This window comes from Orycteropus afer, unplaced genomic scaffold (assembly GCF_000298275.1).
Source record: "Orycteropus afer afer isolate SDZICR_OR568_19922 unplaced genomic scaffold, OryAfe1.0 scaffold00303, whole genome shotgun sequence".
Classification (NCBI taxonomy): Eukaryota; Metazoa; Chordata; class Mammalia; order Tubulidentata; family Orycteropodidae; genus Orycteropus; species Orycteropus afer.
In genome coordinates, this window is record NW_006921890.1 from 1,887,403 (window position 1) to 1,913,867 (window position 26,465).

Sequence of the window (26,465 nt, forward strand, 5' to 3'; positions counted from 1 at the left end):
GGGCATTCCTACTTCCATAGTGATACTGCCTCGGAAACCCAAGGAGGGGTCGCTATGAGTCAGGGCCGACTCAATGGCAAATAACAACAACAACATATAGTTCAGGAAATAATGGCTGAAAAGTTTCCAAATGTAAGGAAAACCATTGTGATAGTCAAGGTTTTTCGCTTGGCTGGTCCATGGTTTGAGTGGCTGGTCAGCTGGATGTGGTTATTCCCCGTGATGAGATTGGTAATCAGCTCCATGGTGGAATCTGCTGTAAGCAGCTAAGTAGCTGCCTCTGAGGTGTGGCCTGCTTCCAGCATATAAGGAGAAGCTTTGCCAAAGGTCTCTAGCTTTATGGCACATCTGGATCCTGCATTTGGCTGAATCATCAGTACCCTGCCATGCTGCCTGCTGATCTTGGGACTGTCTCTGGATTTGAACTAGTGACCTGCTATGCTGCTTGCTAATCTTGTGCCCTTTTACTTGTTGATTGTGGATCCATCAGCCTCAGCAGCCAATAGCTGAGTAAGTCAGAAAAAGCCTCCAACTCCAGTGGGCCTGTAACAGGAGTCAGAGCTGAAGCCCAAGGTCAGAGGGCCTTCACACAGCCCCTAGAGCTGGCACTTTGAACTCAGACTTCTAAACTCCTAAACTGTGAATAATAGATTCTGTTTGTTAAAGCTATTCACTTATGGTGTGTTTGTTATAGCATCATTAGAGAACCAAAACAACATAAAACCACAAGAAAATTATACAAGGCACCATAATCTAATTACTCAAAATCAGTAATAAAGAGAAACTTTTAAGAACAGCCAGAGGTATAAAAGGCAAGTACAAAGATAAGCAGGACAGTGGATTTCTTGCTAGCAACAATGCCAGTGAAAAGATAGTGGAACAGCATCTTTAAAGCACTGAAAATAGCAGCTGAACCTGGCTGGGATCAGTCTTATACTAAGTTGATTTGGATTTGATATCTAGCAGGCACAACCTGTCCCCAAAAGAAACTTCCAGGTCACCAAGTACACTGACAGCAGTTGTGAAACTCAAATTACAATGGCTAATTATCCAAGGAGTTGAGTCAGAGAAGAATTCTTACATAAAAAGTTCACTTGAACTGGCTCAACGTAATCAGAGCTATAGTATCTCAGGACATGTGGCTGTCATATTCTTTTCTTCCAGTCCTGCAAACAAGCAAGTGTTCAGAAGCCTTGAATCAAGGCCACCACGGCACACGGAGGCCACGTAATGAGCAGATTAGTTTGACTGCAGAAAGGACTCCCGGAGGAACGCGCAATCACTTCAAACCCTAACAGCACTTTGGTGGAAGTGGTTAGAACTCCTGGACCCTGTCAGTAACTGCAGCAGCTTTGTTTGCTTTGCATTGTTCTTTCAGTGGAAAGCACTGTTCTTAAATAATAAGCACTTAGTATTATAAATCCATCTGGCATTTCCTTGTCATCAAATAAGTGCTTTTTAATCTCCAACTGTGAGCCAGTAATGGAAGACAATTGAGATAAGGAAATAAATATGACTTGGTCTCTTCTCATAGGAACCATGCTATATAATAAACATGTACTAAAAAAAAAAAAAAAAACCTCACTGCTATCAAGTTGATTCCAACTCATAGCAACCCCCTTTGGGTTTCCAAGGTACAGAAGTAGATTGCCCAGTCTTCCTTCCATGGAGTGGCTGGTGGGTTTGAACCACTAGCCTTCTGATTAGCAGCCAGATACCTTAGGAATGTGCTATCAGAGCTCCTTATATAAGTTAAAAAATTATGATAGTTACTAAGAAAGAAACATGTACATGGCCCAGGGGTATCTAAGGAGTCGTTTGTATGAGGAAGGAGGTGAGGAGTAGGAAACACACTTCTAATATCACCAGATGAAAACTTAGATTTAATTACTTACAGTTCATTTAAACACACTAGCAAAATTATTATTCAGGGTAATGCTAGGAAGTATAACAACTAAAAAAAAAAACCTCACTGCCGTGGAGTCAGATCCAACTCACAGTGACCCCTCCTTGGGATACCGAGGTGGTATCACTACAGAAGTAGATTGTCCAACCTTCCTTCCAAGGAGTGGCTGGTAGGTTTCAACTGCCAGCCTTGTAGTTAGCAGTCAAGTGCCTTAGGCACTATGCCACCAGAGCTCCTAAGAAGTATAACAGAGACCCCAAATATTCAAGGATTCCAACAAAGTAGAAGTTGATTTCTCCTGATGTAACAGTTCAGGCCAGGTGTTCCAGGAGGGCAGATGTCCCCCTTCATGAGCGACTCACTCAGACCACTGTTCTGCTGTCTTCAGCACGTGACTACCAAGACTGCTCTTGTGGGCACCAACGTGATAAGAAGCAACCAGGAAGCAGAAAAGGAACACAGTACACAGCCAGAAATGGTGTGCTGTGAAAGTCAAGGTTGTGCCTATATGGTCATCTTTCAAGTCAGAAGAACTCAGCTCCTAGCCTCCAAAGGACAGAAGTTCAAAACATCATACTCCACCAAGAATAAAGAATACTTTGTAGGCCAAGGGGGGGTGGGGAGAAGAAAAAAAAAAAAAAACCTTCATATTCTAAAGGGACAAAATGTTGCAGATATCATCAATTTATATTACTAAATAAAATGTTTTATATGTTAGTGAAAAGTAATTGTTTTAAGTTACCTTACTATTTTTCTGGCTTAAACAAAAACTGTGCCTTAAACCTGCAGCTGGGCTCAAGAATAGCAAGGATTGTGAGGACAGTGCAGAACCAGGCCGTGTGTTGTTCTGTTGTACACGGGGCCACTATGAGTTGGAATGATCTCAGCCATACCTGACAACAACAACACACCTGCAGTACTGAAAATGGCTCATCCATCTGGTTCCTCCAAAATCTGCCCCAAAGACAAATTTCAAACTTTCCTCTCCCCATTGCCAAAAGGAAGAAATTGCTTGCTTAAAAATCCCAGAGGATGGCATGTCATCTGCTTCCATGAGGAACCATGGGGGTAGCATTAAAAGGAAAATAAAAATTCTGGCTTGGTGTCTGGTAAATAATGGTAGGAAACTACTGAATTACTTTTATTGTCTTATGTAGGTAAGAAATTATTGAATCTTTTGTTTCCTGGTGCAAGCACCAGAAGGAAGTCTGGTGGCTTCATGGTGAAGAGCTCAGCTCCTAACCTACAGACCAGCAGCTGGAACCCACTGGCAGCTCCCTGGGAGAAAAAACCTGACAATCTGCTCCCATGAAGATTACAGCCTATGGAACGCTGTGGGGCAGTTGTACACTGTCACATTGGGTCACTCTGAGTTGGAAGTGACTTGATGGCACGACAACAATGAAGTACCAAAAGTGCAGAGCTCACACTTCATGATCTCTGTCCTCTTTGGTTAGATAAAACAAACCTACTGCCTTCTAGTTGATTCCAATGCATGGTGCCTATAGGATAGAGTAGAACTGCCTCACAGGGTTTCCAAAGTTGTAAATCCTTATGGAAGGAAGCCCAAACCAAACCCACTGCCATCAGTCAATTCAGGCTTGTAACCCTGTATGACAGAGTAGAACTGCCTTCATAGCATTTCCAAGGCTGTGAATCTTTATAGAAACGGACTGCCTAATCTTTCTCTCACAGATTAGCTGGTGGGTTCAAATTGCTGACCTTTTGGTTAGTAGCTGTTTTGGTTTTCTAGTGCTGCTCTAGCAAAAATACCACAAATGGGTAGTTTTAACAAACAGGATTTTATTCTCTTACAGTTTTGGAGGCCAGATGTCCGAGTTCAAAGTGCCAAGCTCTAGAGGCTAGATCAAGGCCCCTCGAACTTGGGCTTCAGCTCTGCCTCTTGCTCCCAGCCCACTGGAGCTAGAGGTGATTCTTCATTCAGGCAGCCCCTGGCTGCTGAGGATCACAAGCTCAAGGGTGACAAACAAAATGGCACAGTCCCAATATTACCAACTAACACAGTCCCAAGATTGGCAGACAACATTGCAGGCCACTGAGATGAAGGCTCAGCCAAATGCAGGATCCAGATGGGCCAAAAAGCTCAAGACCTTTCTCAAAGCATCTTCTTTTATAGTGAAAGCAAACCACATCCCTAACGCAGCTACTCAGTTGCTCACAGTAGATTCCACCATGGAGTTGATTACCAGTCTCATCATAGGGAATAACTACATCCAGCTGCCCAGCCACTCAACCAGGCCCAGCCATGTTGACATGTAACCTTAATACCACAGCTTTAACCACCAAAGCTCCTATTCTTTGTTAGAGGCCAGGGATATTAGGAGGTTCATTTTGAACTTCCCTCTTATCTGAGTCTCTTCTCGATGGTATGTGCCCATGTCACTGTCACTGGGGAGCATGCAGGAGGCTGGGAATCAGCTGTCTATCCAGTCTTAGTCTCATACTGTGCAAAACCTTTAGTCTAACAGGGTCATATTTAGTTCTCCCAAAGCCCCTTCCAAGTGCCAATTGCACATTGTGGTAACACCTCTAATATGTCATACCATGCCATATATATAGATAGATAGATATATAGATATATAGATATATAGATATATAGATATATATATCTGTGTTCAGAAAGGCTCATTTTTAAAGACATCTTTTTTTTTTTTACAATAGTATCTATCACAGTTAATATGAGAATTAAAAGAATTAATGCATGTATTAAGAGAATCAGAACAGTGCCTAACTCACCAAAACCAAACCCACTGCCACTGAGTCGATTCCAACTCATAGTGACCCCCATAGGGTTTCTAAGTCTGTAAATCTTAACAGAAGCAGACTACCTCATCTTTCTACCATGGAGCACCTGGCAGGTTTGAATCACTGATCTTTTGGTTAGCAGCCCAATGCCTTAACCACGGTGCCACCAGAGCTCCTACAGTGTCTAGAACATAGTATTAGGCAAGTGTTAGCTGGGCTTATTTTGAGGATTCATAAGCCTCCTGAGACCCTCATTGTGAAAGCCAGGAACAATTTGCATCACAATTCTGTGCTGTTCTTTTTCTGGGCAGATCTCCCTCCTCTTCCTTCCCCCACCCCTCCTCTTCTTCCACCTTGCCCTACTTTTGAATCACAAAGCATACTGTCTTTAGCCCCTGGACCTTTCTTCTGACAGGCAGCTTGGTCTGTACCCACTTGGTGTCTCCCCTCTGCCCTGACATGTTCATGGCATGGGGCCCTCATCCAGTTTGCAAAGGCTCAAGGTTCATTGGAAAGACTCTACCTCACTTCGCCTTTGGAACAATGGCACATGAGCCTCTGGATTTCTACATGGAGTAATCAAGTGAAATATTTCCCATTTTCCAGACATCCTGGTCCGCACCATGCCTTCCTCTCTTTAAACCTTATCTATCTTTTAACTGTTTCTGGATTCCATGAGTACCAGGGTTGGTTCACATGATCTACTCTAGGATAGTTGTTGTTGTTAGGTGCCATCAAGTTGCCTCCAACCATAGCAACCCTATGGAAAACAGAACAACACACTACCTGATCTTGTGCTAGCCTCACAATCCTTGTTGTACCTGAGCCTACCATTGCAGCCACTGTGTCAGTCCATCTCGTTGAGGGCCTTCCTCTTTTTCTCTGACCCTCCACTTTACCAAGCATGATGTCCTTCTCTGAGGAGTGGTTCCTTCTAACAACACGACCAAAGTAGGTGAAAAGTCTGGCCATTCTCACTTCCAAGGGGCATTCCAGCTGTCCTTATTCCAGGACAGATGTATTCATTTTTCTGGCAGTCCATGGTACTTTCAATATTCTTTGCCAACACAACTCAAAAGCGACAACCCTTCTTTGGTCTTCCTTATTCATTGTCTGGCTTTCACATTCATATGAGGTAATTGAAAGCAACATGGATTGGGTTAGGCACACCTTAGTCTTCAAAGAGACATCTTTCCTCTTCAGCACTTTAAGAAGGACTTCTGGAGCAGATTTGCCCAATGCAATACATCATCTGACGTCTTGATTGCTGCTTCCATGGGTATTGGTTGAGGAACCAAGTAATATGAACATAATAGGATCGGTAGGCTGCTCCATTAAAATACATCATCAAGCATGTCGAGAAGACTAGAAACATGCAACATCTTTGGAATGAAATATGAATAATTTATTCTGAGTTGTCATAATCTGAGGTAGTATTGGAAATTTCCTGTACACCACTCAAAAAACACACACGGACACCCTTAAAAGTTTCCATTTGTTATGCATCAATCATTTGTTAAAGCCACTGTCTTGTTACTCCTTTTGACTTAAGGAGAACATATTGCTGTTGACCATTTTCTCATATTAAAAATGTGTATCTGTAACTAGTACATATTTTGGCCACACATATCCATTCACTGTTACTGTCCAGTCATTTCCCAGCTGAACATTTCTCATTATTCTCCAAACACCGAATCTTCTTTCCATCCAACATGAGGAGGGTAGAGTAACTCGACTGCAGAGAAGGAAAACCAAAATCACGTCCTTTCCTTCATGCCTTATTCACATGTTATCAGGTTTTCCCCTAAGTTTGGAAGCATAGAGGAAGAGAGACAGGCAGTGTCTGGAGGACAGAGCAGAGAGAATTTGTGAGAGGGAAGAAGATGAAGGCAGAATGGGAAATGATTCGGCAACAAAAAAAGAACCACTGGGAGTAACGGGAGCTGCAGTAGCAAAGCAGGCCCTCTGTGGACAGGTTATTCACCATCTTTGTGTTTCAGTTGCCTTGTTTATAAAATAAGAAGAATAATGCTGACCTCCCAGGGATGTGGAGAACTAAAAGAGGTTACAAATGGAGAAGACAATAGCTTGGGCATAGAAGAGGGGACTGGATGGAAGTCATCTTGGGGCCCATGCATCAGCTGCCTAACTTCCCCAAAATATTCCCCAAGCCCTGTAGAGTGGCAAGACTATCTCCCCAGTGTTAAAATGTATTGTTGGTATTCATCTTCCAATTAACTAAGCGTTGACCACACTCTCAACTCCGCTCTCTGCCCTTTTCTAGATTGCTTCCTTAGATCTGGGGAAGAACCCAACACTGTGAGGGCTGGAGAATCGCAGGGGTCCATCCATCTCTGGGTGGGGCCCAGGGGGGTGGGAGGCCGATGTGTAAAGGGATCAGCCTGTCTCAGCATGTCCAGAGCAAGGATGGAAGTGGGCTTTCAGAATGGGGAGGAAGCACCTTCCTCCTGGCAGAGGATGTCCCATCCAGACACCCAACCTCCAGTAAGCAAGGCCAGTGTCCCATGTGGGTCTTTCCTCCCTGAGAGTGAGGCTGGGACCCAGACATGCTTTAGTGAGTTCTTGCTGCTGTCCTACCCCCTCAGCAGGTTCCGTAGGCCTTCAGACACAAAGTGGGAAACAAGAGATAATATTCGGTGTGAGCTGATAGTGATGAGAAGCTTTGTGAATGTGACTTCTGGTGGAGGATGGGATGAAGATGTTTGTGTTTTTAATCTCATATTTCATGCAGGGCTGGGCTGAGGATGTGGCAGGCATGGCATATGCCCTACGGTCACTGCCAGAGGGGGCTCCCTGCCTGCCACAGGTGAGAGCCAGCTCTGGGATGCCTGCCCTACGGGGAAGGGGAGGTGGTGAGGGGGAGGGGAGGAGGGCTGTGCTCCAGGAGAGGTGGTCCTCAGGAGGACCTGGCCATTGACCCCAAAACCTCGTTTCATGAGTGTAATTGTCTTAGATCATAAATGAAATTCCAAAACATTAAACCCTTATGTCCATTGATTTTTATGCCACGCCCTCTTCTCTGGAACACTATATAAGAGGATAAAGCATATATGAAAATGTGGGCCTAACTGCATTCCATTAAATGAATCTGAATATTTCATCATCTAATATTGCAAGTACATCTCTGTATTAGTTGTGTTCCATTAGGACTCCCTTTGTGGCACAAAGGGTAAAGTGATTGGCTACTAAAGGAAAGGTTGCCCCTTCGAATCCACTCACAGGCACCTTGGAATAAAGGTCTGGCAATCTACTTCTGAAAGATCATACCCCTTGAAAACCCTACAGAGAACAGTTCTACTCTGAAATGCATGGGTTTGTCACAAGTTGGTATCAACTCGACGGTAACTGGTTTGGTGGTTTTTTGTTGTTTTTGCTTTTTTGGTTTATGTTCCATTAAGTTCATTGATTACCAGCCCCAAACAAATGGCATATATTACTTGATAAATTAAGAGATTGAATTATGACCCTGGACACCATACATTTGAATCTTAATTTTTTACAAAAGCTTTTAAAATTTGAATTCTTGATGTTTTGTGTCTTCTTTTCCTCTCCTCACCTCTGCCTCTCACTGGCTCAGTTACTCTTGGTTATTCAGCAAATGACCTGAAGACAAACATCCTGCAACTCACCTCTGTGTCCTGCCTCCCAAATCAAATCTCAAATAGAAAACTCACCCACAGGCATCTCTCCTGCTGCCTACTTTCAGGGTTATTTGCAAAGCCTCTTGTAAATAGCTAAGCCTTCCCATCCCAGATCTCCATATCTTAAAGCATCAAGGTAACAGGTCACGTAAATGACTTGCAAACGGAGGTACTGAGAACACTGGCCCAAGAGAGGCTGACTGTGCTTAACTGATTAAGCCTGAAACCTGTATCATATGTTGACGGCCAGAAATAAAGTTGAAAATGTTAAATACATGTCTAACAGATTCAACCTGTTCTGTACGTACCGGTTACCAGCTGGTGTAGAGTCAGTTCTGAGGAATGGAAACCCCTGTGTGTCAGAGCCGACTGGTGCACTGCAGGATCTTCAAGGGCTAATATTTCACGAGCAGATTACCAGGCCTTTTTTCTGAGCTACCTCTGAGTGGACTCCAGCTTCCAACCCTTCCAGTTCGCAGCCCAGTGAGCTAACCATTTGCACTACCCAGGGACTTAGTCACTACTAGGTCTTGGTAATTCAAATGTTACGGCTCCTATTCACAGCCACCTAAAAACCCCGGCGTGCACTGTTTACTTCTCGAACTCCCTGCCTCCATTTCTAATGTCCCTCACCTCTCTCTGCAGTGGTCAGTGTACATCCGAGCTGCTGTCCGGAAAGAGAAAGGGCTGCCTATCCTTGTGGAGCTGCTGCGAATAGACAACGACCGAGTGGTGTGCGCTGTGGCCACGGCCCTGCGAAACATGGCCTTGGACGTCAGAAACAAGGAGCTCATCGGTAAGAGTCACGTTGGCTCAGCTTGGAAATGAACCCCTTTGCTAGCAGGCTGCCGATGTGTGAACCCATATGCAGAGAGGAAACGGTGCATTTATTAGAGGCCTTGTTTTAATCCAAGGCTCTGATGTTTCTTCTAGAATTTAGGGGAAAATGGAGACAGGAGGAAGGGTGGTGTGTGTTGACATCACTAATAATTGCTAATTGAAAACATCTGCAGTGCTCGGCACTTGCTACCTGTCCCCTGGTCCTCTGCGTCTCTGTCAGCCTGCCTGCTTCACACATGGTGAACTGTGGAATACTGATGGGATCCGCGTCACCCTTCTTCCCTTCTCTGTTGTGGAGTGGACTTTGTGAGGTCATGCTGCCATCATTGTTAGCTGTCATCCACCTTGTGGTGATCCCGTGCTCAAGGGAATAGGATGCTGCCCAGGCCTGGGCCATGCACGTGACCGGGGTGGGTGGGACTGCTGCGATCCACAGGGGTCTCGTTGGCTGATTTTTGAAGGGAAATCACCAGGCCTTTCCTCCTAGCCTATCAGTCTAGAAGCTCTGCTCAGACCTTCCACTGTGGTAGCAGCACGCGAGCCCCCACTGGCTGACGGGTGGTGGCTGCACTTGAGGTGTGTTGGCGGGGGTCAGAGCCGAGTCTCCACCACCGAACGACCACACTGACTGGCTCTTTAATCTTTTTTTTTTTTTCCTCAAAAGTTATCTCCCTGTAATTTGGTAGTCAAGAGATACAGACGTTCTCTTACTAATGAAGTATGAAAGAGGTTGTTATTTTTGTTATTATTTGCAGTCGAGTCGGCCCTGGGTTTCCGAGGCAGTATCACTACGAAAGTAGGATTGCCCAACCTTCCTCCCGAGGAATGGCTGGTGGGTTTGAACCACCAGCCTTCTGGTTAGCAGTCAAGTGCCTTAGGCACTATGCTACCAGAGCTCTACATCCATTTATTTATTCAGAAGATCAGTATTCATGACCTGCTTTGTTTTAGGCCCTTAGTTATATCAGTGAGTGAAACAGACAGAAAGTCTTCTTTGTGGAGTTGACATTCCAGAGAGAGAAGGTTATGAGAAGCAGAGTTGGGATCGTAAGGTGTGTGAGTGAACACAGTGGGGATTCAAAGCTGGGTAAAGGGACTGTAATTGGTGGGGAATGGGGTTGTCATTTTAAAGGGATGATCAACTAGGATTTTGGAGGAGGTAGCACTTCAGCACAGACTTAAAAGAGAGAAGGAGGCAGAGTTCCACGTGCAGAGTTGGGGGAAGAACGTTGTAAGGTGTGAGTGGTCTGCTATAATGGAAGCTTGGAGCAGGCCAGTGGGTTCAGGCCTTCATGGAGCCTCCCATGCCTGGGGTAGAGTGATTAGTAGGAGCCCAGGCAGAAAAGCCATCCAGTACCTCCCTATGTTAGTCCATCTCGCTGAGGGCCTGCTCCCTTTCATTCAGGTTCCCACTGGCCAATTGTTTGAGAAGTGAATGGCCCTAGTGAGGTGGATTGACACAGTGGCTACAATAATGGGCTCAGGTGTAGTGTAGCAGGGATTGTGAGGCTGGTGCAGGACCAGGCAGTGATTCGTTCTGTTGTACACGGGGTCGCTATGAGTCAGAGCTGACGTGACGGCACCTAACAACAACACCTCCCTATGTAGATGAGAAGATGACTAGCTCAAAGCGAATTGACACTGCACAGGACCCGCCAGGGGAGCAGGGCAAGCTTCCCGGCAGAAGTCCTGTCTAGATGATGATTCTGGCGGGGGTGTTGGGCAGGTCTGGAAGCCTGGCTGCAGGTAACAGGTTGATGCACGACAGCTGGAGGCCAGAGGGCAGGGAACTGGATCACCCACCATGACAAAGGTTCAGAGGCCAGATCCCATTCCTGGGGCCATGGAAAACCCAACATGGGTCCATAGTTCATACACAAGTCTTTCCTCGATACATGGGTCTGCTTCTGCTCCCCAGTTCCTAAACATGTGACAGTAAGCCCTTTGTCATGTAGGAACCAGCCACTGTCACTCCTGCTACTTCATGTTGTTGTTATTTGCCATCGAGTCGGACCCGACCCATAGCAACCCCTCCTTGGGTTTCCCAGGCAGTATCACTACGGAAGTAGATTGCCCAAACTTTCTTCCACGGAGTGGCTGGTGGGTTTGATCCACCAGCCTTCTGGTTATCAGTCAAGTACTTTAGGCACTATCTACTTCATAATACCCATCAAATCCTCCAATTAAAACCAAACCATCCACAGGTTGCCAGCCATTTATTTATTCTACAAGGAGCCTTCTCAGCTATAGTTCTAGTACATTGAGAGGCATGGAGTGAGCTCATGATTTGATACTTAGGCTTAAATTTAATTTTAATATTGTTTGTGGTTTTTGTATATTTAAACCAGGTTATTAGCTGCAGAGGTCAAGATACCCTCTCTGTACTTGATTTCTTTTTCCTTAGGTATTTGTTTCAAAGCCAGGGCTAGGGCTTCCATTAAACCCCATCCTTCCTCTGAAAGATGGAGGGAAAATCAATAGCTAATCAGTCTACTGCCTGGATACTAACGACTGGACATCGGGTGTTGGCATGTTTTATTTCTTTTGGTGGATTAAAATATAACAAAATAGCCAAGTATTGATTGGGTTTGTGCCTTCTGGTCATCCCTTCTTTCTCGGTACCTAGTTATCTAGTGCGTGTGGACATTGGGAACTCCATACGACCTGTGTTAAATTCAGCTTTTACTATCAAGTGTCACCAGACAGGAAGTGGAGCCAACTGTTTGAAAGTAAAAGTGAAAATATCTAAGTTATAGGCATCGATAACTTTTTCTTCCGTGAGAAAAGCAGAATGTAACAAAGCCAACATTTCATGTTAGTTAGGAGAAAGGAGATGTGACTTTTACAAACCCCTTCACTTTAAATATAGCATCTAGGTAATGACTTTGATAGGAAAATGCTGTATGGATCTTTATATATCGAACAGAAAGCTGCAATGACTTTGGATCAAGAATAAAAACTTTAGGCCTGGACCTCTTCTTTCTGTCGACTCTCACTCAAGGCACTGGTGACCTCATGTGGTTTCTTGGCTTTAAAGTTTCTTGGCTTTATCTATATTCTAAAGACACAAATCAAGGTCTCTGGGGTGAGTTGCAGATCTTTGGGTCCATCTTTCTGTTGGACATGTCCCCTTGGATGTCTCATGGGCACGTCAAGCATAGCATAGCCAAAATGGAATTCCTTATCTGCCCCCCAAACCTGAGCCTTCTGCAGTCTTCTTCATGATAGCGAATGGCATTTTGTCCTTGCAGTAGCCCAGGACAAACACTGTAGGATCCTCCTTGGCCCTTTCCCCCTCATATCCAGTCCATCCACACATCTACTCTTCCTTTCGAATTGACCCAGAATCTGACACTTCTTATATCTTCATTGCTTTATCCCTAGTCCAAAACTCCCATCATGTCTCCACTGGGCTGTTACCGTAGGCTACGGTCTATTCTCCCTGCTTTACCCTTTACAGCCTACTCCCAGTGAAGCAGCCAGATGGTCTTGTTAAACCATTAGTCAAATCATGATGTTTCCCCACTCAGAGCTCTCCAATGGCTCCTCATCTTACTCAGTGGAGTAAGATGCCCGTGAGGGAGATATGGCTCTACCTGATGCAGCTCTGTTACTGCTGCAGCCTCACCTGCTCTTCCTCCTGCCATTACTGACTCTGCAGTAGCCACTGGCTCACCATGGTGGCTTTAGCACTGAGACACAGCTCTGCCTCCGGACCTTTCCGCTTGCTGTTCTTTCTGCCTATCACCCTCTTCCTCCAGGTCTCCTCCCTGTTTGATCCTTACTTTACTTGGGTGTTTACTCAAATGTTGTCGTTGTTGTTAGGTGACATCTAGTTGTCTCTGACTCAGCGACCCTATGCACAGAAGAACAAAACACTGCCCGGTCCTGTGCCAGCCTCACGATCCATGCTATACTGAGCCCATCGTTGCAGCCACTGTGTCTGTCCCTCTCTTTGAAGGCCTTCCCCTTCTTTGTTGACCATCCACTTTACCAAGCATGACATCCTTCTCCAGAGAATGGTCCCTGCTGACAACATGACCAAAGTAGGTGAGATGAAGTCTGGCCATTCTTTCTTCCAAGGGGCATTCCGGCTGCACTTCTTCCAGGAGAGATTTGTTAGTTCTTTTGGCAGTCCATGGTGCTTTCCGTATTCTTTGCCAACGCCACAACTCAAAAGCATCAACTCTTATTTGGTCTTCCTTATTCATTGTCCAGCTTCCACATGCGAATGAGGTGATTGAATGTTAATCAAATGTTACTTACCCAATAGAACTTTTACTAGCCACTCTTTTTAAAATTCCTACCCTCCAACCCCTTTCCATGTGTCATTTTTCTCCACAGCACTGACCTTCTAACATGCAATGGATTATTTATTTATCTTGTTTATTGTCCATCTTTTCCTTTTGAAATGTAGGCTCCATGGGGACAGGAAGTTCTGTCTTGTTTGTTCATGGATACACCCAAGGTCCTTGAACAGTGCCTGACACATAGTAACAGTGTAATAGATAATTGCTGAATGAATGAATGAACTAAAAGTTTTACTGTCTGAGTATCATCTTAAAAGAAGCACAAAATATCAAAATATCAAGTAATCAAATAAAGCATTCTCTAAAGAAAAGAATTTATGTTAATAAAGAAAGGAATTAGATGTACCATTTATTTCCTACTAAAAATTCCTGAAGGTGTGCAGATACTGAGAATTTCAGAAGAAATCCATTTTTTCCATTATCCAGTTCTAGGGTTTCAATTTCAGTATTGACTCTTAGATCATTCCTTTAGTTAGAGTGTCAGCCGTTTGGGCTACTCACTGCACTTAAGGAATAGTTCATATTCCTTGGGCCCCACTAACAAATCTCTCCCAGAAAAAGTTCAGCCAGAATGCTCCATGGAAGCGAGAATGGCCAGACTTCGTCTCACCTACTTCAGGGAAACTCCAAATAAACTGTACGACAATCACCACCTTACCCCTTAGGACTAATGAGAATCATATAACAGACCTGAAACAAGTGTAATGTTCTCGCCTCTCCTTATCTTCCCTTTGGCTGTTTCCATGGTTCTGTGCACATCGCCACAAACCAGCGATCCTATGCTATAAATATCTGCTTGTGTTCTAGTGACAAGATGATGTACTTGACAGCTATGCACATTCATAAGTTTCTTTGAAATGTTCAAAAATGTTAATTATCCCTCTGAACAGGGTATTATTTAACCATTCAGAAAGGATTCTTTAAAAACAGCAGCAGTAATTGGCTTCAATGAAAGGAGCAAACAGTATTGTATGGCTTTAGCCATTGCAGCAAAGTGCCATCCACTAAACTCTTATCAGCAACTCCTGACAAGGATGGCGGACATTTATTTTTGCCACCACCACCCCTTTGTCATTTAACAACATTAAAAAACAACTTACAAACATGGACAGGAGAGACACCTACCACTTGGCAAACACTGAAAATGCACCCATTACAATGATATCTCTGATAAGAGGAATGCTATTCTATGTGCTGTTTTGTTCTGTGTTTGCAGACAGACAGAAAATCAGAAGGCAGTACCAGAACAAGTACTGAGCATAACATGGGCACTGGAGCAAGTGTCCCCAGTGAGCAAGATTTTCTGTTCTCTGAGTGCCTTCCCATCACATTCTAGACCCTACCCACACTTGTCCAACCTGCTCCTCACCTCTAACTACTCCTTCTAGTGAATTCTGCCACAATACCAGCTGTTATACCATCATTTCCACTTGCAAATCTTTGCTCAAGCTGCCTCCCTCCCTCCCTGACATGCCCTTGCATTTCCATACACTGACTGACCTATTAGCCAGCATCAAAGCCCAGCTCAGGGGTTGGCCCTTCCAGATGAAGGCTTCTTTTTGAGCTCAGAGCCCAGGTAGGTTGCACCGATTAGATGTTTTAGGTGCCATTGAGACACTCTGATGCCTTACTACCCTGTGTACAACAGGAAGAAACACTGTGCCACACCCTCACAATCACGGCTATGCCTGAGCCCATTGTTGCAGTCACTGTATCAACCCATCAACTCGTGTTTGCGGAGGCAGCTCTTACCCAGTCACATTTTGAGCACCTTTCAACCTGAGGGGCCTCATCTTCCGGCACTATACCAGACAGTGTTTCACTGCTGTTCCTAAGGTTTTCCGTGGCCAATTGTTTTCAGAAGTGGACCACCATGTTCTTCTTCCTGGTCTGTCAGAGTCCAGAAGCACCGCTAAAATCTGTCCACCATGGGTGACCCTTCTGGTGGTTGAAATATCAGTGGCATAGCTTCCAACATCACAGCAACACTCAAGCCACCAAAGTATGACAAGACATCTTTTCTTTTGGATTGTTATTGTGTGGTTGTAGTCTCGTATTGTGTTTTGTCCTATTGTGAGTACATCCCATCTTTCCCCTAAGAGATATTGAGCAAGGATTGGATGATATATTTATTCTTATGTCCTATATTGCCTAGCACTTGGCTATGCCCACAACAGGTGCTCAGTATATATTTGCTGAACTAATTCACTGATGAATGAATAAAGCGGAAAACTCATGCTAAGTGAGTCGATTCTGACTCATTTCAACCCTTTAGGACAGAGTAGAACTGGACCGTAGGGTTTCCAGGGCTGTAAACCTTTACCGAAGCAAAGCCCAAATCAAACCTACTGCCGTAAAGTTGATTCCAATGCACAGCACCCCTAGAGGACAGAGTAGATCTGCCCTGTAAAGTTTCCAAGGCTATAAATTTTATACAAGCAGACTGTTTTCTCCCATGGGGCAGCTGGTGGATTCACAGTGCCAACATTATGGTTAGCAGCCAAATACTTTAACCACTATGCCACCAGAGCTTCTTGAATGAATCACACATGTTACTTACTCTGAACAAGGGACCTAGGGGAGGTTTGTTGTTCGATAGTTGCCATCGAGTCAGCTCCAACTTCATGGCAATCTCATGTACAAAAAAAAAACATTGTCTGCTGTTGTTTGTTCTGTCTTCAGGATCATTGGTCTGCTCTAACCTATTGTGGCCATGGGGTATCTGAGTGCCTTCCAACCCAGGAGGTTCCTCTTCCAGCTTTGTGTCAGTGGTCTGCTGTGATCCATAGCGTTTGCACCAGCTAATGGGCAGTGAGCACCAGCACTTTCTTCCTAGTCTGTCTTAGTCTGGAAGCTCCACTGAAACCTGTCCACCAAGGGTGACCCTGCTGGCGTTTGAGATACTGGTGGCAGAGCCTCCAGCCTCACAGCAACACACAAGCCACCACAGTAAGACAAACTGACAGGGAATCCCAAAGAGAGAAGGTGTTCGGGGTCAAGTTGGCTCAGTCTCCCCACAGCATCTATGGAATAGAATCCTAAATACAGAAGGTGTACAGGGACAAGTCGGTTTCAGTCTCCCCACAGCATCTAGAATAGAGGGGAGGCAGGTCAGATGCTCCTTCAAGCAGATCAAACGGAGTCTGCTGCCACTTCGGGAGAGCCTTGAGACTGGGGAGGAAACAGTATTTTCTGTCAGTGACTCGCTCGGTGCCCAAGCTTTGTGTTAGCAGAGCTGCCGCACCCCTGTGGTTGCATTGGCAGAGCTGACAAAGCACCCCCTCCACCTCCCTCATGGGGCTGCTTGCCACACTCTGGCAGATGAGCCGCGGCTGGGATGCTGTGAGTATCCCCAACTCCCTTACCCCCTCTTTAAACTGAAGGGAAGAACGTAGCCCTGGCTTCATGAAACTGGCCCTTTGCCAATTTGCCACAGTTTTTTTCTTTTTTAATTGTGGTGAGTATATATAAAACCAAAGCTTAGTCATTTCAACATTTTGTACATGTACAACTCAAGGACATTAATTATTTTTGTCATGTTGTGCAAGCATCAATATGATCCATTCCCAAATTTCCCATCCCCGTTACAGGGAGCTCCGTGGTCGCAGACAATGGCACCCCTCTTCCCCTCCCTTCTGCCCATGGTACCCATGTGTAGATTTTGGGGCCCGTTGCCTCCTTTTCTGTTTACGTGCCACTTCCCTGTGCTCCTGCGATTAGGCAAGAGTCGTTGCTGAGAGCTTTCTGACGCCTGTTTGGACTGTTGGCTCACCACATCTGGAAAGATCTGTAAGAACCTTCCTTTGGTGGATGCCCGCACACATTCATATTGCCGGGTCCATTCTTTGCATCTGGAGAACCTTACTTTCCCTTGGTCGATGAACCAATCTTCGTTCCAAGCTACTGGCCTCTCTACCATTTCCAACCTCAAAGGAACCTCCAGACACAACTCTGCTGTTCTCTGGGTGCAGGATGGGGTAATTTCCTAGGGGAATCTGCCCATTCCCAAACACAAGTGTCCACTGGGAGAGGTGGAGGAGAGAGGCGCCAAAGAATCAGGGAGCACTCAGAGGGGGATCTATGTGGAGGTCCTGGATAGAGAGGAAGAACGCTGTGGAACAAAACTCAAAATCATTTGGAGAAATAAAAGGGAGGGGGACCAGGTTTGCTGGTCTGATAGAGCCTACTGGAAACACTGAGACTGTGACCCCTAGCTGCCCTTTAGTCTGGAATTGAACCCACACCTCTGGCTTCCATCCAAACAAAAGACAGGTATACAAGTTGAACATGTGCCTGAGGTAGATACACTCCTTGGAGAGAACAATCATGGGAGAAAGAAGGGCTGTTTATGTACAGGGAGACAGTTCAGGGGGCAGGAGTGAGTGGAGGGATGGACACAGGGAAGAGGTAACTATGGGGAGGAAGTGGGAGGGGAGCTGTTGCATTGGGGTAAATTTTAGTCAATGTCATGAGACAACGTGTGTGTGAACTGCTGTAGGGAAAGTGAATTTGCTCTGTAAACTTTCACCCAAATCACAATTAAAAAAAAAAAAAAAAAAAAAGAGTCAGGGAGCAGCTAGCACCCTAGATCTCCAACTTTGCCAAAAGAATGGAATCATAAACATCAGGATTGTTCCTTGCCTGGAAGTTAATCATATATTTTTAAGCACAAAATCCGTTGTTATTTCTTTTCTCACACTACCTCAGTTGTGATACTGCCTCAGAAACCCAAGGTTTCTAAATACAAGGTTTTTAAATTGGGGCAACAGGAGGTGTGGAGATGAGAGTGACAGCAGGAGGGTCATGCCTTTATAGCTTTCTCCTCTTGCCACAATCTGTCCCAAATATTCAGGTGAGAGGTCTTGCTTGTATGGCCACTCGAACTACCATTTATGGACAATGATTGCTGTTTTTATTTTACCAATAAAACCAAACCACTTGCCACTGAGTAGATGCTGACCCAGGACAACCCATGAGTTGGAGAGTAGAACTGTAGTGTTTCCTGAGATGTAATCTTTGTTGTTGTTGTTGTTATGTGCCATCGACTCGGACCCTACTCATAGCGACCCCTCCTTGGGTTTCTGAGGCAGTATCACTATGGAAGTAGATTGCCCCATCTTCCTTCCGGGGAGTGGCTGGTGGGTTTGAACTGCCAGCCTTCCGGTTAGCAGTCTAATGCCTTAGCCACTATGCTACCAGAGCTCCTAGGCGGCGAGTGGCTGGGGGGTTTGAACCACCAGCCTTGTGCTTGGCAGGCGACTGCCTTAGGCCTGGAGCCATCCTCTAGGGCCACTGTAATCTTTAGGGAGTCCAATTGTCAGGCCGCTGGATGGTTCCAGCCACCAACTTTTACATTAGCTGGTGTCTCTGGTATCTAGTGCTGCTATAGCAAAAATACCACAAGTGGGTGGCTTTAACCAACAAATTTCTTTTCCCATGGTTCAGGAGTCTAGAAGTCTGAATGCAGGTGCCAGTCTTAGGGAAGGCTCTCTCTCTCGGTCAGCTCTGGAGAAAGGCCCTTGCCCCTTTTCAGCCTCTGATCCTCAGTCCCTGGGTGATCTTCATGTGGCCTGGCATCTGTCTTTCCCCTCCCCTGCCCTAGTGTTGTTACTGGCTTGCTTAATCTGCTTTCAAGTCTCCAGAGAGATTGACCTAAGACATCCCTTCCACTAACACTGCCTCATTAGCACATCAAAAACAACCCATTCCCAACTGGGAGTCTAACCAGAGATATGGGGGTTTGTGTCTTGATTATTTCTCAGCTCATGATAGTGGCTTGCCATGGGGCAGCAGCCCTGGGATATGGGCCCCCCATTGTGGGAATACAGGTCTGGCAGGCATCCACTACACTGCATGGTATCCCTGCGCCTATGGAAGACTGGCAACCTTCTCAGTGCCACCTGGGAAGGTGATAGGTTACTTTTATTCCTGGGCTATGGTAAGCTTAAGGAGGTCTGATGGCATGGTGCCTAAGGCATTTCACTGCTAACCAGAAGGTTGGTGGTTCAAACCCACCAGTCGCTCCATGGAAGGAAGAAGGAGCAATCTACTTCCATAAAGATTTACTGTCTCAGAAACGTAAAGGTGGTCTCTATGAGTTGGAATTGACTTGATGACAGTGGTTTTTTCTCTCTCTCTTTTTTTTTTTTAATGGGAGACTTGACTTACTACTATTATGTCGATTTGAGAAAATTGTAGAGACCTAACTTGTCTGCTTTTCAAAACATGTTGCTTCAGACTCAAGTAGATGTTGTATTAATTAAACACATGCCATTTCAATTAGTACTTTAAGAAGCAGCTTGATTCTCAGACAGGGTTACATATGGGCTCGCTCTTTTGGCTTCCTCCAATAACTCCATTTCTGGAGCCAAATTCCACAGCAAAAGAAAGCTATCTACACTGGTTGGAACTGGGATTGAGATTAGGTGCCTGCGTTGAGCTGGCCAAGCCCCAGAGCGCCTCGTCTAATGGACGGTGCCCGTCTCCGGCAGAGCCATGGGTTCAACGTTAATTAACTCTGGACACCTGTTGGGAAATTTCCGAGTCTGGGGCTGGAAGATAAGAATTTCATGGAAGGAGAGTTACAAATAAATCGGAAAGCCAATTATTATTTTATGAAACAAGCCATACTGATTCACCCCTTGAAAATACTCCCTGTGGGGAAAAATATTAAGAAGTTTCCATCTTATTCAGATTCAGAATGTCTGCTTAAGGACCTCCAGAAATAGAGGGGGGAAGAAAAACCCACCTAACTTATTTTGACTCAGTGTTCATTTTATGACTGGCAGGCAGAGCTTGTGAGAAGAGAGATGCAAGAAAGGAAATAGCTTTCCTCAAATATCACAAATCTTGAGAATCTAAAAATAGAAACAAGGGTTTTAGCAGAATGATGTTTTTAAATTGTATTCTCAACTACATGCAGACTGTCATCTTCTCTCACAGGGAAAAGGAAGTGTTTTAATCATATTGAAGGAAATTGTTATTTTTCCCCTCTAGTCTACGAAAATAGTGGATTAAGGAATATTAAGAATTGAATATTTCTGGCTTGAGTTTGGTTCTGTTTATTACGCTGGGTCTTGAGATTACAGGCCAGGCTAGGCAAGACAGCTGGAACTAGGGGGTTCAATGAAAAGGAAAGGGGTAGGGTAGCACCATGGTTGTTTCAATCTCCTCATATGCATAGGAAAGCTGGACAATGGAAAAGGAAGACAGAAGAACTGAAGCACTTGAACCGTGATACTGGTGATGAACAGTGAATGTACCGTTGACTGCCAGAAGAGTGAACAAATTGGGTTAGAAGAAATTCAGTCAGAATGCTGCTCCTTAGAAGCAAGGAAGGGAGGCTTCTGGTCACTGACTTTGGTCACGTCCTCAGGAATAACCGATCCTTGGAAAAGGATGTGATGTTTGGTAAAGGAGAGTGTTTGGTAAAGTAACAGTGGAGTGTTGGAAGCCCTCCAGGAGATGGCCTGACACATCAGTCGCAACAGGGGACTCAGACATAGCAGTGGTCATGGAGATGGCTCCAGATTGGGGCAAGGATTCCTTCTGTTGTCCATGCCACTGAGAGGACACAATGGAAAGTTACCATAAGAGGCTGGTGCCATCAATTGGATTGGCCAGTGGTTCTGCTCTGGAGGGCACCTAAAGCAGCAAGAGGAAGAGGAGGCAGACGCCATGAGGAGATGAGGCACTTAACCCTAGGAGAAGGGCACAGCAAACCCCCAGGCAAGAGGCAAGTGGCGCAGGAGGGATAGAGAAGCCTGGAGCTGAGGCTGGAGTGTGTGGCCAGTCCAAGGCCAGATCTAAGGTGCTGGCCAGAGAAATAGCACCAGAGCATGACATGGCTAGAGCAGATTCTGCTTCTAAACCCAGTGCCTTGACCAGAAGCTAGCGGTGGCCACCCTGCCATTCTGAGGTCAAAAGGACTTCTGGAAAACAGAGAGGAAAGACCAAGAATCTGGCAATTGCTTCTCAGCAAAATGACCTAAAAGTCATTTCAAGAAACTTAGTTTAAAGTCTAAGATTTGTTCTCTCGTAACCAGAAAAGCTCATTGAAATTTCCTATCTATCAGAAATGCCTGATTTTTAAAATTTAAAATAAAATTTCCGGATATGATTTTTCTGTGGTATCATGTCTTTGAACAATGTCACATCAAATAAATGGCTTTGAAGAGTAGAATGACAACAGATGAGGGTCTTGGTTTCCTCATGCTCAGAAATAAGCACATGATGTCTTTCAAATCCCAAATTTTATCGTCATTATTTGCTGTAGGCAGCTTAACTTGAAACAGCGCAGGCCAGTCTGATACAGGCATATATTAATGTGTGGCGTGTTGCTTTTAATTAGAACTCACTAATACTCCAACATCAGCATTGGAGGTCATTCAGTGATCAGATAGATCAAAGGATAAAAGTGTCCGTGGTCCTCACCTTGAGGCTGGGACAGTTTAATTTACTAGTCAGAAATGAAAGATATAGCTGGAAAATTGAAAGTGAGAATAGTAAATTTATTAATTGAATATTAACTTCACAGACTAATGCCACACAGTGTGTTTGTGAGAAAGAGGCAAATCCACCTGACGGGTGACCTTGTTACTCTTAAAATATTAGAACGTAGGTTGTGTGTAAGAGGCGACCACAAGTCTCTCTCACCAGCTAGTGTTTAGGGGGTACAAGTGTCAGTCCCATTGAGGATACTACAGAAAACAAGACCACCACTTGCTCCTGCCAACCAGAGCTCCCTAGGCAGCATGCCATGAATGGGTTCCATTCTTGATGCCCTCAGCCTCAGGAATTGAGGGAGCACCTGAGTCTGCCCAAGCACATAGACCTATACTCATCCACCAGGCACAGCCTCTTACCCTAGAACACATTGCAGGGGTCACAGATGGGTATGACCCATCTGTCAGTTTGTTGTAATGTGATGGCTTGCATATTGCTAGGTACTGGGAGCTATGACACGAGTGTTTCAAATACTAGCAGGGCCACTCATGATGGACAGGTTCAGTGGAGCTTCCAGACTATGATGGGCTATGAAGAAAGGCTTGTCTATCCATACATGTTTGTGTAGGTGTGTGTGGGTGTTATATGTATGGGCCATCTTCTGTCAGTTTGTTGGTACAGTGGTGGCTTGCATGTTGCTAGATTCTGGAAGCTGTAGCACCAGTATTTCAAATACTAGCAGGGTCAACCATGGTGGACAGATTTCAGCTGAGTTTCCAGACTAAGACAGACTAGCCAAAAAGGCCCAGCAATCTACTTCTGAAAATTAGCAATGGAAACCCTATGGATCCCAATACAACGAGATCTAATATGGTGCTAGAAGATGAGTCCTCCAGGTTGGAAGGCACTCAGAATACTCAGGAGCCTCAACAATAGACTTAAGCATCCTAAAGACTGTGAAGATGGTGCAGGAGCAGGCGATGTTTCGTTCTGTTGCTTGTGGGTTGCTGGGAGCCAGTATTGACTCCATGGTAACTGACAACAGCATTTGTTGTGATGATGAAAAGGTTGAGCAGTACTGCCCAGGACAGACATCCCAGCTGCACTCACTGTGCTGCTCTGCGTGAAACATTAAAGACTTAACTATCAAGTCGTCGTCTCCATTACTCCTCAAGTCCTAATGTAAACCCCAATTTTTGCCTTGCCTTCTTTTCCAGTGAAGGAGCTCTCGTGGTGTAGTTAAGGCATTTGGCTGCTGACCAAAAGGTTGGTGGTTCACACTCACCAGCCACTCTGCAAAAGAAAGATGAGGCACTGTTTCCATAAAGATTGACAGCCTTGGAAGCCCAATGGGGGTTGCTATGAGTTAGAATCCACTCTATGGCAGTGAGTTTGGTTTGGGTTTGGTTCTTTTCCAGTGATAGCAGTGGATAAACTGTGAGTGTTGTTTTCTACTCCTTTGCAACAGATCCCTCCTGAAGCCTTGTTGCTACTTCTTCAGAGTGAATTCTCCTCACTCATTCTTGCCTTTCAACTTCAGCCCAGAGCAGGTCAAGTCTAGTTTACACTCCTGGCTTCCCATGGGGCCCTTTTTCTTTGGCCCTTCCCACCTTCCTGGTGCTTCCATCCACGTCACTGCTGTCGCCCTGACCTTTGTGGAGTCCTCCAGTTGAAGATTATTCAGTGTCGCCTGATACGAATGACACAATAAAGGACTCCACTGCTTTAATTATGTTTTTATCAATGGCACAGGTTTTATGAAGGCACCAGAGAGCCTTCCTGCTTCAAGTACAATGTCTGTTCTAAGCTTTCTCGACCTTTCTAGGAGCATTTCACATGTTCGTATCTCCGGGTTTCTAAGATAAAATTTTCTAGTGTTCTTCCTACTCCTTTCTTCTTTCTTTCTTTTTTTTTTGTTTTTCTTTTCTTTTGGTCCTTCTTTGGGGGAAGTGGGGATAAGGCTTTCCCTCCTCCAGGTTTCCTTCAGGTTCTATCCTGGTCCTTCCTCCTTCCCTTCCCTTCTCTTTGCTTCATTGATACACCATATCTAAGACATCTCTTCTGGTCCGTCCTTTGTGCTCTTCCTTTCTTCCTGCCAAACCAGCTTCCATCTGGTATCACATTCCTTCTGTCTGATGACTATTCTTCCACATTTTCATGGTGCAGGTCTAATGAAGATGATTCTCTTGGCATTTTTCTGTCTGAAAATGTCTGTTTTACTTTTATACTTGAAGAATGTCTGCTGAGTAGAATGCTGAATTTTTTTTTTTTTTATTTCAGCACTTTAAAGAAGTCATTCCACTGTCTCATGTTCTCCTATTTCTGATGACAAGAAAGTTATTATTCTCATTGTCACTCCCCAGAATCTTGGCTTTTTAATGTTCATTGCTTTTAAGATACATGGCCATTATTTTTTCCAGTATTTCTTCTGCCCAATTTGTTCCTTCATCTCTTTCTAAGATGCCGTTATATGTATGGTAGTCTGTAAAACATTGCCCCACAGGCCTTAGATGTTCTGTTCAAGCCTGTTCATTCTTCTTCTCTATTCCTGCATTAATTTTGATAATTTTTAGTAATCTGCCTTCAAATTCACTGGTGCTTTCTTATGCTGTTTTCAATATGCTGTAATGCCCATCACATACCAATAAAACAAACCAAACTCACTGCAGTCGAGTCAGATGCAACACATAGTGACCCCTCCTTGGGTTTCTGAGGTGGTATCACTATGGAAATAGATTGCCCAGTCTTCCTTCTGAGGAGTGGCTGGTGGGTTTGAACTGCCAGCCTTCTGGTTAGTAGTCAACTTCTTTAGGCACTATGCCACCAGAACTCCCTCATATAGATTTGTTATTTCTGATACCGATTTCTAAATCTGGAATTCTCATTTGGTTCTTTCTTATCATTTTTATTTTCTGCTGAATTTGCCCATTTTGTTGATACATGTTGTCTATCTTTTCTACTACATAGGTTAACATACATATCACAGAGAATGTCCTTGTCTACTTTTTCTAACATTTGAACTATCTGCTTATATTGACTATCTTTTCTCTTAATTTTTTATTGTATATTCCTAGTTCCTTGACTATTTTGTATTTTTTTAAATTTTGTGTCATACTTTTTTTTTTTTTTTTTTAAGATTAGTATACCCTGATGACATAGAGCCTAAGACATTTGACTGCTAACCATATGACTGCTGGTGGTTAAGATCCAACAGCCACTCCTCGAATGGAAGGTTGGGCAATCTGCTTCCGTAGTTATACCACCTGAGAAACCTAAGTGGGTCACTATGAGTCGGATCCAACTCCACAGCAGTTTGTTGCATTGTGTTTGCATTGCAGTAGATAATACAGACCTCCCCAAAACAACGTGCCACTTCTTCTGTCAGGTTGCTCGGTTGGTAGACTGAGTTAATCCAATATACAGTTGAGCTGGGCTTGGGCATTGTTGCAGCTTTGTTTAACTTCAGCTTAATACTGATTTTAACTGCTTTGAGAGCATGGTCAGGATTTAACCTACAATTGTGCTTGGGACTTGATAATTATAGATTCCAGAGATTCCTCTATTTGTCATCTGAGCCAGAAATTCTCTCCCTCTTTCTCTCTACTTTGAAACTTAGCTACCAACTTTTTTAGATCATTACATTACCTATGTTTTTCAGACCTTACATAATTTTACTCTCATCATTTCAAACCAACCTCGTTACTCCCATTTCCAAGTTCCTAGCCTTCCTTCCAGCTGAGCATGCTTCCCACTGCCCCTTCTCACACCACACCCAATCCAGTTCCATAACTTTAGCTAGTCTATGTCTCCCACTTTTTTTCATCTCCTTTCTTATCCACTCTTTACCCATATTCCAAGACAACTTCAGTGCTACCCCTTTCATAGAATTTTCCTAGTGAACTTTATATTTCAGTTTCCCCCTATTTGACCTCCTATAACACCCATCATGCACAGTCACCACCTGTCACTGGAGGCTTGCATGCTGCTAGGATCTTGAACAGGGAATGGGTTTCAGTGAAGCTTCCAGACTAAGATGGACTAGGAAGAAAGCAAATAAAAACTCTGTGGACGAAAACAATCCAATCCAATTGATCATGGATTGTCACGAGCCAGGGCCAACTGCTTAAATTTAACACTTAAGGAATGCTGTCCACAAGACTTAATGAGTCCATAATGTTTCAAAGGCTGTAGGGTCATCTCCTCGGCTGAGCTGATAGAGCTCTAGGAACAAGGGAGTATCTCTCACTATTTTTACTGTTTATGGTGCTTTTGAAAACTCAGCTACGTGTGTTGTTGCCTTGGGTGCTGTCAAGTTGGCTCCAACTCATAGTGACCCCAAGTACAACAGAATCAAACACTTCCCAGTCTTGTGCCATCCTCAAATCCTTGCCATGCTTGTGCCCATCATTGCAGCCACTTTGAAAATCCATCTCATTGAAGGCCTTCCCCTTTACTGATCCTCTACTTTAACAAGCTTGATATCGTTCTCTGGGGAATGGGCTTTATATATATATATATATATATATATATATATAT

At 44.5% G+C, this 26,465-nt stretch overlaps 1 protein-coding gene across 1 annotated transcript in view; it reads left to right on the forward strand.

Moving 5' to 3' along the window:
* CTNND2 (catenin delta 2) overlaps positions 1-26,465 on the forward strand; it is a 1,230,080-nt gene that overhangs the window by 1,052,271 nt on the left and 151,344 nt on the right. Inside the window, exons 17-18 of the mRNA XM_042782401.1 lie at positions 7,425-7,499; positions 8,980-9,130. Coding sequence (XP_042638335.1) covers positions 7,425-7,499; positions 8,980-9,130 — 226 coding nt within the window. The remainder of the gene's footprint in view (positions 1-7,424; positions 7,500-8,979; positions 9,131-26,465) is intronic.